Raw genomic sequence first — 15,257 nt, 5'->3', positions numbered from 1 at the left:
ACATAATCAAACTACGTTCTTATCTTTCTTGGTTCGACCAAAAAATTATACTAGTTTTGCGATATTATATGAAATACCTCTCCATAATAAAAAGCCGCTGCGTAATTAACATACAGGAAGGTAAATAAATAAAAACCCTTATATATTATTCTTTTTGAATAATCAGGAATGTCCGGTCCGAAACTCAACCGAGTAATCTCTTGGAAACTTGTTTACTTACCAGCGCCAAAAAAATCCGGTTAATTGCAATAGAAATTAAATACATATATCTCCGTGTGTTTAGAGATGTATGGTTATTTGGAACCAGAATCGATTCGTTCATCCAAATTCATTTACCACTAGACAACCCATATAAAACCGATACTAACCCAAAATGTTGCTATATCTTCGTTTTCTGGTGTAAAATAGAAAAAATCTATAACAATTTCATTAAAGATATAAACTAACATTTGCAAGTACAAAAACTTAATGTTTTGCATTTTTCATATGAGAAGGTATCTAATAATTAGACGATACGTTTGATTCATCTCTTGAATCCATTATTTGAATTAAATAAAAACAAATGAAGTAATAACTAATGACTTTGGTTATAAACCAATAAACTCAAATTTCAAGAGATGAATCAAACGTATCGTCTAATTATTAGATAACTAATGACTTTGGTCCAGCTCTAGTTCTCAAAAAAAAAAAATCTTTGGTCCAGCTCTGGGTTTAACAAATTTCTGGTTTATTATAGCTAAATATAATAAAACCCGGGACCACAAATCCTTGAAATTTGAGTTTATTGGTTTATCTATCTATTGGGCGGTACCTAGTTTCAAGGTTTTTTACTCAACAAATATTAAATATACCATTTGAATGTTGGAAGTTGTTAGATTAATTATATGTTGAACCCAAAATCCTAGTAAAGCCGACGTGGGTTGCCACATGAAAAACCTACGGTTGCGCCAGTTGTCACGGTTATTAATTTTTTGTGACTACGTTAATTTATCGCTTACAATATAGTTCAGACACTAAATTGAAATATATTTTCTCAAGTTTAACGTGTACTTTTAACTAATCATATTTGTCTTCGATATAAGAAACATAAATAGTTCATCCTAAAACATGTCGCTTAATATAGGTATGAAAATTTGATTCTTTAATCAAAATAAATAATGAAATTTATGTACATTTTGGTTCTGGTTTCTTTATCGTCGACGTAGGCAAGAATCTTTTTCATTCGTTTTGGTTATAAGAGAGTGTAATAATTGGCATGACAAATAGTTCGTATAACTATTAGGATTTTCTTAATTAAATTATAAAAATTCATACTCTATAGCATGTGATCATTTCCTTGGTATTGGTATGACGCACACTACATCTTGAATCTTCTAACCAATGACTCGATATATTTCAATTAGTTTTACATTTTTTGTTATAAAAACTGTTTCAACTACTTTGATCATACCTATAAGATTACATGTCGATTATGTACATATATATCATTGGCGTGTATAACCTATATATTTATCATTAAATTATAATTAGTATAGTGTCTACATAACAAATTGTAAACTTACTTTTGGTATTAAAAAAAAAATATGCATCTTCATAATTCATATCATTATATATATATTTGTTTCCCAAATTTTGATTTAACTATTAGGTTTGTAACTTTATATAATAAACAAAAATCAGTCGTCGGACATGCTATAGGATACACAGGTTAAGAAAACAAATCATTCATATATACAATCGAATCATAACATCATCTCCCATGTTCTGCTTTCATATGAACACCTACAAGTTCAAAGATTTGTATGATCAGACATCCATATATATGTTCCAGCCGTTAGAAACTATTTTATTTTCTTTGTGAAAAGTATATATATTTTTCTTCTGGTTAGTTTGGTTGGTATCTGATTTGGCCATCATAAAATCTATCATATCGGTTAGACCATAAACAGAGATTTATCCAACAAAAATATCATTTATAATCTTTAACAGTTCACTAAGATCAAAACTTTCAGACCAGTCAAGCTGTCAAATGTTTCAAGAACGATCCCCTCTTGAGATATGCCCCTTCTACTTGACACATAATTTGTAGAATAGAAACAATTGAAATTGCGAAACGTAGTACCAATTGGATTTATTAAATCTGTTTCGTTGTAATGCTGTAATTTTTCTTGTCTTGACAAAAACAAAATCCCTTATTTGCTAAGGTCTTGGTGCCTATAATCTGTATCAAGATTTTGTGTCTTGAAACTCTCTCAGTATTAATATATAGTAATGTGAATAACATCAATATATTTATTACGATCTACAGAAAGATCTAAAACAAAGCGACCATATATATTCGATATTGAAGTTTATGAAGGTTTGTTCCATTATTGACACCACTAATTGTATAGTGTATACTAAGTATATATTAATATATGCATGTTAGGTATAGTGATAGTCGGATCGGAGTAATGTATGGGACGAGTTAGTTCACAAGATCTTGGGAAATCTAGGGAGTTGTATATTGCCAATCATTTCCATATAAATGAATGGGGAAAATCGCATAAAAAACCTTGAAAGTATCACTTACTAGCACTTTAAACCTTGAAGTTTTTTCACTAACACTTTTAACTTTCAAAGTGATATTTTTATCATAAAAAACCTCCAAAAAAGAAAAATGACCGGCTGAACAGGTTAAAAACAGTTTTTTTTTTTCGAAAAATAATTATTTAATTAATAAATAAACAAAAGAATTAATAAAATCAAAAAAATTAACAAAAAAACTCATAAATTAAAAAAAGTGAGAAAAATAAATAAAGATTTAGAAAATTAAATAAAAAATAACTAAAAATTCAAAATAAATAAGATCAAATTAAAATAGAGAAAAAATAATAATAAATTTCAAAAAATTGAAAATTCAGAAAAGTTTTTTTTTTCTATTTTCAAATATAATGTCGGAAATTATCATTAGAGATATGCCAAAAACCGTCATTGGAGATATGTCGGAAATAACGGTTTTTGGCATATCTCCAATGATAATTTCTGACATTATATTTGAAAATGAATGTTGATAAAAAAATTCATTTTCAAATGAATTTTTTTTTTTGAATTTTCATTTTTTTTTGAAATTTATGTTTTTTTTATTTTTCTCCATTTTAAATTGATCTTATTTATTTTTTGAATTTTTTTGTTATTTTTTATTTAATTTTTTAATCTCTATTTATTTTTTGAAATTTTTGAATTTATGAGGTTTTTGTTTAATTTTTTGATTTTTATTAATTTTTTTGTTTATTTTATTAATTAAATAATTATTTTTTAAAAAAAAACCAGTTTTTAACCTGTTCAGCCGGTCATTTTTCTTCTTTGGAGGTTTTTTATGATAAAAATGTCACTTTCAAAATTAAAAGTGTTAGTAAAAAAATTTTAAGGTTTAAAGTGCTAGTAAGTGACACTTTCAAGGTTTTTTACGTGATTTTCCATAAATGAATGTAATAAAATGATTTTTTTTATTTGGCTCCTCTACATTCTTCAACATCTCTATGATAATTTTCACATTCATTCGAAGGTTTCATTTGTTATTTTTTCTCTCAGTTTTAGTTATTCCTTTTTCTGTCAGAGCAGGTTCTGTTATTCTTATTTTTATACTTTTTTCTTACACCAACTTGTTTAGTAATTAATTAATTATCTTGTATCAAAAAACAAAGAAAATGATATTATTTTGGTAACTAAATTATATTATTCTTATAAAACAGTATATCATTACTATTTATTAATCATATGCAGAATGAATCTATTTTATTTGTATGTTATAAAAGTGCAACCTTGCTTAATTTATAAAATTTGCATTCTTCTTGAAGATGTACATTATGTATGTGTTAAACTGATTTATATATATTACAATTTATCATCTCTATATATTATTTCCTTTTCGTTACTGCTACTTAAATTTTCGGAATAAAATAAATAAACTGTAAAATCTTGTCATTACAAAAACTCATGAAATAGCAAAATTCTCAGTTTTTGTATACACTTTACATATACTAGATCATTTTTCCGCGCTACGCGCGGTTAAGTGCCTTAAAATTTTTACAAATGTATGTTGTATAAATATCAGATGTTGTAGAATTATTTTGAATTTTAAACTCATTTTGAATTATAATGGTAGCATGTAAGATAGTTATTTTGGAATTATTTTGTTTGTATACAGGTTTGAATAAAAAATCAAAATTGTTATAAATAAATGTATATGAAATTTCTTCTTTCCAATAACACACTTATAAATATCATGCTAAGTTTACGTCATCAATTTGAAATCAATTGTGGAATGCCGGTTTTAAGACTGAGACCATTTTGATTATGTTTGGTATTGCAATATTGAATTAAGTGAACAAAAAATTAATAATATATAACATAACATGAATTATAATTATGAAAATATTTTTTGTTATATTGCTATTATTTTAATTGATCATTTTGCTATGTTTCTTTATTTTATTTAGAATGTCTTAACCTTTTTATTTTAGAGGTTGTTCATTAATGTAAATTAATTTTTAATGCAATAGATGTATTTTATTATTTGAAAATTATCTTTTTAGTACAGTATGACATATAAATATTAGTGTGCAGTTAATTATTCTTCTAAGTTTAATCATAACTTCTTGTTATTCTGTTGATATTTAACATATTATTGTTTGGCTATATGACCATCAAACACATGAATTTTAAGAACTTAACCTGATTTTGCATTTGTGCCTTTACCATCGTTCTTGAAAACCTAGAACTTGTGAATTGTGGTAGAATTTATTGTGTTTTAAACATATGCTATCATCATTTTACAGTAGAACCTCTATAAATTAATACTCGATAAATTAATAATCTCTATAAATTAATAAATTTCGTCAGTCCCAACTTGAGCCAATGTAAAATATGACACTAATCGATAAAATAAAAAGATAATAATATTTTTAAAACTCTAACGTAAATATATAGTCCCATTAAAATCATGAATTGCTAATCTATCTCTATATATTTTATATAAGTACAAAATAAACATTATATTGTTGGTTATATATTCACAATGAAAATACTTCTAGTAAAGATATATAAAAAATCACATAACAATTCGATGAAACATAAAATATACACCAAATAAGATAATAAAATAATATGAAAGCTAAATTTATAAAATTTAAATAATTTATATAAGGTAAAAAAATATTTTCTTATTTTATTAATAAAATAGAAAAAAATCTAAAAAGGAAAATTTTGTAAATTAATATTTCTTTAAATTAATAAAAATTTAAAGTCCCAAAATTATTAATTTATAGAGGTTCTACTGTACTTCCTCTTCTAAACGTATCTCTCAGTATGATGATAATGGTGAAAGAAGTGTTACTAACTCACTATAGTATTTTATAGCTAAAAGGACCTTATTTTTAAACATATAAATTTGGTGCAAAAGGTTATTGAGAATGTTAAAACTTTTTTTTTTGTCTCAATATTAAAATGTGAAAACTCAATTAAATTGTTTAATGATGATGGCTCAAATAGTATAAATTTTTAATCAAATTTTCTTTGTAACTTAACAAAACTATTTTGTTGGTATATAAGGCAAGAGTAAAAAAGAGTGTCATAATCCAACAAAATGAAAAAATACAACCTTGCTAAGTCGGTAAATTAAATCAATTGCATATATTTAATACTATTGAGTGCGAATTAAATATAATCCACTTCTGAAATAAAAATGGTATAAGTTTTTTTTTTTTTAAAAAACAGAAATGGTATATACCCTTTTGTTATAACGCAAATTGTTGAAAGTATATTCCAAATTGGACAGAACAGTCTTTTGACGTGGGGAAAATGATCTATACCATTTTTACGAAAATATTTGTTTAAGAACATCTAGTACATATATACTGCATATATACCGTACTGATTTAAAACAGTAAATGCCAATATCTGACGTTTACACTACACATGTTTTTGAACTGAAACATGCATTTTACGGAGACTACAAAAAACACATTCGAAAAGTATATCTACGTTTTCACAGGAGAGCAAGGAAATGAGGGAAAGCAGTAGCACAACTTTGTTTTTACTCTTCTGTTTCCTTGTTGCTTCTGCTTTGGTGAAAACTACGGCTTGGGTTCTACAGCCAGTCATACCACCACGCTGGATCTGTCATATCTACTGTGAAAACTACGGCTTGCGACTACAGCCAGTGAAAACTACGGCTTGCGTCATTGCTTTGTTTGTACTTTCATGATTGCTTTCTCACGGTTTGTAAGCTTCTCATTGTGTTGGAATAAATACATATGAACTTATAGTAATGTATGTAAAAGTAATTTACATTGATCAAGCAATGTTATGAATATTGTGTAGGGTTGTGAGGCTTCCCTCTTCATTAGCCCTAGACCTGGGAGGCCATAAGTGAAAAGCACACATGACCAAATGAAAAATCAGATCAAATACCCCAAGGCCGGTTAATTTTTTTTTTAAACGAACCTGCCTTTCAGTTGGTTCCTTAACGAAGCAGTGGAGGATTGTTTTCGCATTGATATCAAGTTAATAGAGGCATCTCACGACTTATGGAAACGTTCATACGCTTTGCATCCTCATAGCTGAGCATTTGGTCATTGTACCACAACTCTAAATCTAGCTTTCCGCTATTGCAAAACATGTTCGGAAACGGAACCCATGTTTTCACCTAGTTAAATATCAAGAGATATATAATTTGACAATATATGATATGAATCGTATAATATGAAAATCATATATGTCATGACATGTATCTAAACTGAATCTTACATATCACAGATCAGGGTATGCATTTTATAACTTCCCAAATGTCACGCACAACCTTAATCTCGGAGATTAGCATCTATGAGAATATGACCAGCTGTTTCACACCACATTATTTTTTCCAGTGACGTTGTTTGTAAAACAGTTTTGATTTCCTTAAGCTTCACCTAAAACCTTTTCTTTGAATGGCTGAAATACATTAAAACCATTTCAGTTTTTATAGAAAATATATTCATATACAAATTATACTAAACACTTAGCCTCTTGAACCCAACCATCTACATAAATCATCATCATCATCATTTCCAAGTAAGCAATTCCACCGAGAGAGTTGCTCTTTCCTCTTAGCCTTGGTCCAACAATGATGAACCGGTGCTTTAGGAAACTCAACGTCTTCCAATTGATAGCTCGAGACCAACTTGGTTTAAAAAAAACTCAAGTTATGGAAAATGTAACTCTTTAGCTATCAAACTCTGTTACACTGTGAAAATAACTATAAGAATTTCGGAAATCAATTAGATAAAAAAGATATTATGGTGATAGTTTAACTTACAACTTCTCTGATTGATTTTGATAAAATGAGTAGGTTCTTCAGGTCTTCATGATCTACAGCACAAATCAGTCAAATAAGCTTAGCAAGAGTTCTTGTGGCAGAAATTGAAAACAAAAATTGTCAGAAGATAAGAAACATTCAGCTTTCTGCTACTTTGTCTCTTCACCGGTGGTGATTCAGATGCCGGAAACTCTAATCCCATCTAGACAACGGATTATGATCATAATCATAACTCTCATGATCTCATCACAGCAATGAAATCCATATTCTCGCCACGGCTTCCACTTCCTCGGTAACTAAATCAAACCATGTACGCTGATTAATTAACTTCCACTTGAGAAATGTCCTTTATAAAACTGCATATGTATATATATATATATATATATATATATATATATATATTCACAGTACCTCAAAGAAAACGAACTCCGCACTAACAATGAGATGACCTGACCTGACCTGACCTGCTTCATAAGAAAATTCGAGGCTCTTGAATTTGGTTGAGATCGATAAAACATGTTTGTCATGATACAAAATAAACTTGGAATGAACTTCTTCTGACAAAGAAAAACCATTATCCACACAATCCGAGAAAAATAAACATTTCACCCAAAGACTATAAACCATAATCAAAGGAACTTAATTAGATATTCCACAAGGATCACTCATCTAAACTATAATGATATAACCTTGAGCTGGAGATCCCACCGGAGGAGATGGCTTTTGAGTCACACCTGAGGCACTCGAATCTTCCGGCTTCACAGCTCCCACCTGTGTAAAGAATCAAAACCAATCAAAATCAAATCAATCAACAAACACAAACCGAATTGATCGCCATGCGCGGAAGATTGAGCGGTAACAGCGTTTGGGTTCATCGAATTGGCGGATGAAACAGCAGTCGTCTCGTTAGGTTTCATCACAGTCGCGGAAGAAGCAGTGGACTTCCCGTTTGGTTTCGCAGTCGCGGAGGTTGCGACGGTCTTCTTGATGGGCTTGCGTTCGCCGGAGACGGTAGAGTTGCCGGTGGGTTCCATCGTGATGAGTAAATGAGAGAATCTTATGAACTTTGATGGAGACATAAGCTATGAAAAGAGTAATATATATAGAAAATTTTAGAAGAAGATGAAAGGAATCCATTGAATGACTTCAATCTCAGGTTTGATGAGAGGAATTAGTAGCAAAATTACTCATCGAAACGGATCTGGATAAGAGAGAAATGGAAGAGATGGAAGTCGACATTCATCGCGTAACACATCTGCCCTTCGGTTGCTCAATCTGGGCTTTAGACTTCAGAATAGACGGACCGAAAACAACGGAGGCCCAAACAAAACTAATTAACTCATTAATGACGTGGAAGTTTGATGCTTTCCTATTGGCTGATTATTTTTGAGGATGTGGAAGCATGAGGGGAGCTCTTATTCCCCTTTTAGTATTGTATTGATGATTAATCAAAATCGTCGGAAATATTATTCCGTAGACGAGTCTTAAGAACTTACTTAATGCGGTCTAACGAACGGATAGTTGATAATTGCTATGATTGTTTGATCAAATTATTAAAAAGAAATAGTATATGAAATAATAAACAAAAGAGCTTTTTTGTTGCAAAAACAGAGTCCTCTTTATCATTGCATAAATCAGTTGTTAAATCAGGAAAAACTATTCTAAGTTGGTAATGGCACTCCTTTACAATCAATGCTCTGAACGTAATCCTTTTTTTTTTTTTTTTGCATTGGTAATAAAATACACCTTGTTCTAAAAATATACTTGTATTTAAAATCAGTAAAAATATTCTTACAGTTGTTGACGAGAAGCAGTTTGGAAAAGATGACATACAAATTGACAAATTAAATTAACTAAAACTCCATTTACTCTGAGAACTCTTTCTATTCGTATGAAATTTTAAAGTGTTAAAAAAAGAACTAAACCCCACCCAAATGACTACAAAATCACAGTGATTAAAATAATTAACATCATGAATTTCTATTAGTTATGATAGCTATTGGCTACTTTTATGCATTAATTGAAACTCGAATAATAACACCGCAAATATAATAATATAAAACATTAGACTAATACTACTGAGATACTATGTGACATTGTGACTAATTAACTCATCAAGCTCTCAAACATTATCCATGTAGGTGATGTTTATTTATTTTTAATATAATTTTTTTGGTCAAATTTTTAATATAGTTTAGTTTGCATTTGTGACTAATATATGTGTGTGTGTGTGTCTCTCTCGCTCTGAGACTATAATTTAGGTTATAGCTGTAAAATATGTGTGAATGCAATTAGGCTTTTATATATGCAAATATATCAGTGGTTTATGTCCATCTTTCCTACAATAGTTATAAAAATATCTAAATTATTAAAAAACTGTCTCAGATCGATTATAGAATTAACAAGAAACAAATGTCTTTGATTTTTTTGTTATGTAATCATTATTTCGAGTTTTTTTTTCTTTAAGAAACTCTTCGAGTTTTTCATGCATGAAAATATGATTGTAAAAATTATTATTTTTGGGGGTAAATGATTGATTGTAAATGTTTATAAAGTATCAATGTTGTTATAAATATATAATCAACATGAATTAAAGACAACTCCACAAACCAAAAGAAGATCAAAATACTTTTTAAATACATAGCAACAATAAAAGTTATGCCATAATACAATAATACTTTGAGATAGAAGTGCACCGCCATTTGTAGGAAGCAGTAAGCCATGTATATACTTATATAGTGGTAATATTGCTTTTATAATTAAACATAATAATTAAGTAAACTGAAAACTTTCTGCGGCGAATGAGCTGCAAATTTCACTTTACGCCTAATTGTAATGAAGCGATTCGTATACGTATCCAATAATATCATCTTCCTCCTTTTCTCTATTACGCGTGATAATTGATCATCGTTTTCCTATTTGTTTACTTTAGTACTTTGATATATTGATCACTAATTTGCTTCAGTTTTTAATTTATGTTTAAGCATATAAGGCCATGAAATTGGCATAGAAAAGAAAAAGAAAAGGAAAAAGATCTAGTTGGCATATGAAACCAAAATAAGGTTTTCTGAATATATGGCTAATATCGAATATAACACACTAATATTGTAAATAATTATAAATAGAGTTTGGTACGTACGTTTATCGTGATCAGAAACCAACAAAAAAGTTATTAACTAAGTGGTCGTGACTCACGCACGATGATAATACATTGATTCATACCTAATAAGTTTTTCTCGTTAACCATATTTCAAGTGCTTTTATAGAAAAGGTGAATGTATTGTTTAAAGCCGTGAAAGTACTACGTATCCTTTCGGACCAAAGGATCAGGATGAGTTTAACTATAGTGATTCGATCCGACAACGATGAATAACACTCTTAACCGGTTTGAAGCCAATAAGTTTAAAATGGTGCATGCATATATATATATATATATTGGTGAGTTTGTGTGTGTGTATGTAAATCATGGATATATATGCCAAACTCAAAGCTTCCAAAATGTTGTGGCATGAAAAGAAGAGAAAACCCCATGGAAACCAAGGTTCTATGCACATGGCTTTACATCTTTACTTTTAAACAATCTCTAATCCACTTCTATTTTTATTTCTATATTTTCCTCTTAAAAAAAATTATTATAGAAATAGATTTACTCCAATGTATGCATCTATAATAGAGTTCTTCTATTTATAAAGTAAAATATAGAGATATACTATTTTTACCTCTAAATATAGAGATAAAAAGTAAATTTCCTATATATTTTTTTCTAAAATAAAAAAAATTATATTGTAGAGACATACATTGGCGCAATTCCACTTCTATATCATAAGTTTCTATTTCAGAAAAAAAAATATAGAAACATACATTGGAGATGTTCTTAAGTTTCTTTTCTCCACAATCCCTTATAGAGGATTTTTTGTGTGATCCTATATCTTTTTTTTTCTATATAAATAACTAAAGAACTTTTGACAATCTAAAAGAACTTAATTCATACCTCATCCGTTTCAATTTAGTTATCGTTATAGAACAATTTTTTTAAAAAAAAATTTAATGCAAAATTATTAACAATATTATCCGATTTATTTTTGTATTGGATAAAATATGATTAGGTCTAGATAATAATTTTGTTTATTTTAAAAATATACAAAATTAAATATTTTTTAATTTGTGTTCATAAATCTAAATGACAATTAAAATAATACTCGTGGAATATCCACTAATATGAGTGCCTTTTTCTTGTGTACTTTGAAAAATGCACTTTACAATTGTGAATTCAAGTACCAATGAAGAGAAAAAGATCTTATCATTGTAGCTCAGTTAGTCACCATCACCTGGCTAGCATATGTTAGCTTCGTGTTATTCCTACTTTATTAAAGTTAATAGAGCCTTCCTTAATCACATATACCTATCACATATTTTATTTTGATGGATTATATTGCCTAATTTACTTTCATATGAACAAATCTTATAAAAGTTTGGAGATGGCGATATCTATATAGGTTGATACTAGGAGTATAAGTTTTTCTTTAAACCAAAAACTTATTTGACCAAAAAAAAACAAAAAAAAAAACAAAAACTTAATTACTTATCTTTATTTGGATAGTAAACAACAAATTAGGAGATCGCAATGAATTTTATTCATTTATTGTGATGAAAATACTTTTAATAGATTTCGGTGAAAATATAGGATAATTAGCTACATTAGTATCACTCTTTTATAATTTACCCACGTAAAACTCTTTAGCAAATTCGTTTTCTAGTTAGCATAAACTTATGTGTAAGCTCAGTTTTACGAAATTTATATGAGTTCAACTCAGTTTACCGAAATCGTTTGTTATAAACTTTACTGGATTTAACTAAAAAGTCTCTAGTCAATGTCATCATGAATAACAATTTCCGTACCTATTAAAATAAAATTCACATATTTTAATGAAAAAAATGAAAAATGTGGAGATGGCGGGACCAAGCAATAATAATAGTGGAGAAGCTTAATTAATGGAAGAGAATGGGTTTGATGTGATTTTATTCATTTGGTTCCACATACATCACAGCTTGGATCATCATCTTCTCCACGTGGCTTTCCATTCCACGTCATCATTTGCTTCCCACGTGGCTTCCTCTTGTGGGTCCCACTAATTAGTTCTATCCAAGAAAGACGCGTCACCATCGTTGCTCCCTAATTCCATCGCTTCCATTTCTATTCTAAACCTCACCATAAATTACTTAATTATCACTCTCTTTGAAAAATTGATGTTTCATATTTTTATTTGGATGAAAAAAAAAATATTAATTTGCATTAAGTTTTTTAAAAATTTATAATTATTTACTTTGTTTTGTTTAAAAATTAAAATATAATAAAAATGTAAAAATATGAATAATAAAACATATATTAGAAAACCAAAATAAATAGATATAAATTTTCAATATATATTAAAACATTAGTATTTTAAATACAAAATAATAATTATTTTTAAAATATTAATCATTATTGTTAATTTTTAAATACTTTCTTAAAACTATGTAATAAGAATATATCCTAATAACTTACACACAAAAATGGTCGGTAGAAAATCGTATTTCCCAATACCAAAATATTACTTCATCCTCAAGCACTATCTCTGTTTATAACAAGTGCTCAACCGTCACAAAACCCATTAGCTAATTTTTATATAAATAAATCCAACTCTTAAGCAATCATACTCGCAAGCAGTATGTTATTAATGATTAAAATAAACATCAGCAGCTCATGATCATATATTGTACAAATATATCAAATATCATCTCCTGGAAAAAAATATTCAACGCCACATGGGATCTTCCCCTCTATATAAACATCACAACCTTCAAACACTATCTTCATTCCAAATTCAAAACCATTTCCTCTCTCTCTACAAATCTTCAACTTCTCTCTCTCTAAAACTGTTAAAGGACATTTATAAGACAAATGGAGAGTATGTTTCGTTTGATGGATCAAGAACAAGAAGTAACAACAACAACTAACCGGTGCATTTGGGTCAACGGACCGGTTATCGTCGGAGCAGGACCGTCCGGTTTAGCTACAGCCGCTTGTCTCCGGGAACAAAACGTTCCTTTCGTGGTCCTCGAGAGAGCGGATTGCATTGCTTCACTATGGCAAAACAGAACATACGACCGTCTCAAGCTCCATCTCCCCAAGAAGTTCTGCCAATTACCGAAAATGCCCTTCCCGGAGAGTTTCCCTGAGTACCCGACGAAGCGTCAGTTCATCGACTACCTCGAGTCCTACGCCTCCCGGTTCGAGATAAACCCGAAGTTCAACGAGTGTGTGCAAACCGCCCGGTTCGATGAGACAAGCGGGTTGTGGCGAGTCAAGACCGTGTCGAACGCTGAGTCAACTCGGACGGAGGTTGAGTATATTTGCCGGTGGCTTGTGGTGGCCACGGGAGAGAATGCGGAGAGAGTGGTCCCGGAGATTGACGGGCTTAATGAGTTCACCGGAGAGGTAATCCACGCATGTGATTACAAGTCCGGCGAGAAGTTCGCCGGGAAGAAAGTATTAGTCGTCGGTTGTGGAAACTCCGGCATGGAGGTTTCTCTCGACCTCGCTAATCACTTCGCTAAGCCTTCCATGGTCGTGAGAAGCTCGGTAAGTCATTAAAGATTCAAACTATTAACGTTCAAGAAATCAAGAATCTGATCAGAGTTTCGATCTTTTTTTGTTCAGGTTCATGTGATGCCGAGAGAAGTAATGGGGAAGTCAACGTTTGAGCTTGCCATGAAGATGCTAGCATGGCTTCCTTTATGGCTCGTGGACAAGATATTGTTGGTTTTGTGCTGGCTCGTGCTTGGAAACATCGAGAAGTACGGTTTGAAACGACCCGAGATGGGTCCGATGGAGCTAAAGAGCGTGAAAGGGAAGACGCCGGTGCTTGACATCGGAGCTTTGGAGAAGATCCGATCAGGAAAGATTGATGTGGTTCCAGGGGTTAAAAGGTTTGATGGGAACAGAGTCGAGTTAGTTAATGGAGAACAACTCGAGGCTGACTCAGTTGTACTCGCTACTGGTTACCGTAGCAACGTCCCATATTGGCTACAGGTGAGAAAACAAAACCATGAAGTTTAAAATTTTGATAACCGAAACCGGTTTAGTTAAACCGGGTTTGTTCTTTTTAGTCATGTGTACTGATTGAGTTTTGCGTTTGTTGTTTATAGGAGAGTGAGTTCTTTGCAAAGAATGGTTTCCCGAAAGCAGCGAACAGCGGTTGGAAAGGAAGGACCGGTTTGTATGCAGTCGGGTTTACGAGAAGAGGGCTCTCGGGTGTGTCTATGGACGCGGTTAAGATCGCACAAGACATAGGCTCTGTTTGGAAACTTGAAACAAAACAACCCACGAAACGGTCGACGGCTTCTCATAGAAGATGTATCTCCCAACAATTCTAATTTTAGGAGGAAGATTAGAGTTTTAGGACAGAGATAGATTACATCTAAGAGAAGCAAAGAAGAAGACCCCTCTCCAGAAGAAGACCCATCACAAGGTGTTGTGTGTGTGTTTTTTTTTTTTGTTACCTCCTCCACTTATTGTTTTGGGAGTTTTGTATGAACAGAGGATGATGCGGCCTTTTGTTTTCTATTCTTTTAGGGGTTCTTTGATTATTTTTTTTGTATATTTTTCTAATTGTTTTAACATCTTTTTTTTTCTTTTGACATCTGAATTTTATTAGTCAACTGAGTTAAACAATAACTCAGAGAAATATAACAAAGACAAAGCTCCAAAGATATAAAGGAGACAAACCGAAAGCCCAAAGATGGGAGACTAAAAGTCAACTAAGACTTACACTACAAACGTACAAGCAAGGTTCAAACAACTCAATGGATAAGCCATGATTCAAAGAGTTCAATCGAATCCACTGTCCAGAACCACTCTCAAGACCACTCCATAAGAACA

At 30.6% G+C, this 15,257-nt stretch overlaps 1 protein-coding gene and 2 long non-coding RNA genes across 5 annotated transcripts; 2 read left to right on the top strand and 1 right to left on the bottom strand.

Moving 5' to 3' along the window:
* Positions 1–3,237: 3,237 nt before the first annotated feature.
* LOC117127302 lies at positions 3,238–12,780 on the top strand. The gene is made up of 2 exons (XR_004450238.1): positions 3,238–5,074; positions 10,399–12,780. It is a non-coding gene; the product is annotated as an uncharacterized LOC117127302 (long non-coding RNA).
* LOC103834746 lies at positions 5,826–10,401 on the bottom strand. Of its 3 annotated transcripts, XR_004450217.1 has the most exons (6): positions 8,026–8,721; positions 7,748–7,800; positions 7,490–7,632; positions 6,790–7,389; positions 6,483–6,688; positions 5,826–6,391 (listed from the first exon to the last, which is right to left on the bottom strand). It is a non-coding gene; the product is annotated as an uncharacterized LOC103834746 (long non-coding RNA). The 3 variants fall into 3 exon arrangements; XR_004450218.1 differs by having other exon boundaries at positions 5,905–6,391; positions 6,483–7,389; positions 7,473–7,632; positions 8,026–10,401; XR_004450216.1 differs by having other exon boundaries at positions 5,905–6,391; positions 6,483–7,389; positions 8,026–10,401.
* Positions 12,781–13,277: 497 nt separating the features above from the next.
* Positions 13,278–14,752, top strand: FMO (probable indole-3-pyruvate monooxygenase YUCCA8). Its single transcript, NM_001301979.1, has 3 exons — positions 13,278–13,958; positions 14,037–14,408; positions 14,525–14,752. The coding sequence occupies exons 1-3, from the start codon at positions 13,278–13,280 to the stop codon at positions 14,750–14,752; spliced, it is 1,281 nt and encodes a 426-aa protein (NP_001288908.1).
* Positions 14,753–15,257: the final 505 nt, after the last annotated feature.

The sequence above is a fragment of the Brassica rapa genome, chromosome A08, assembly GCF_000309985.2.
Source record: "Brassica rapa cultivar Chiifu-401-42 chromosome A08, CAAS_Brap_v3.01, whole genome shotgun sequence".
Classification (NCBI taxonomy): Eukaryota; Viridiplantae; Streptophyta; class Magnoliopsida; order Brassicales; family Brassicaceae; genus Brassica; species Brassica rapa.
This window is presented reverse-complemented; position numbering and strand designations above follow the sequence as displayed.

Bases quoted from the DNA above. Each gene is read 5' to 3' on its own strand.
- FMO (NM_001301979.1), top strand. From the start codon at position 13,278: ATGGAGAGTATGTTTCGTTTGATGGATCAAGAACAAGAAGTAACAACA. The intron at 13,959-14,036 runs GTAAGTCATTAA...TTTTTTGTTCAG, and splicing joins CCATGGTCGTGAGAAGCTCG to GTTCATGTGATGCCGAGAGA. The intron at 14,409-14,524 runs GTGAGAAAACAA...TGTTGTTTATAG, and splicing joins ACGTCCCATATTGGCTACAG to GAGAGTGAGTTCTTTGCAAA.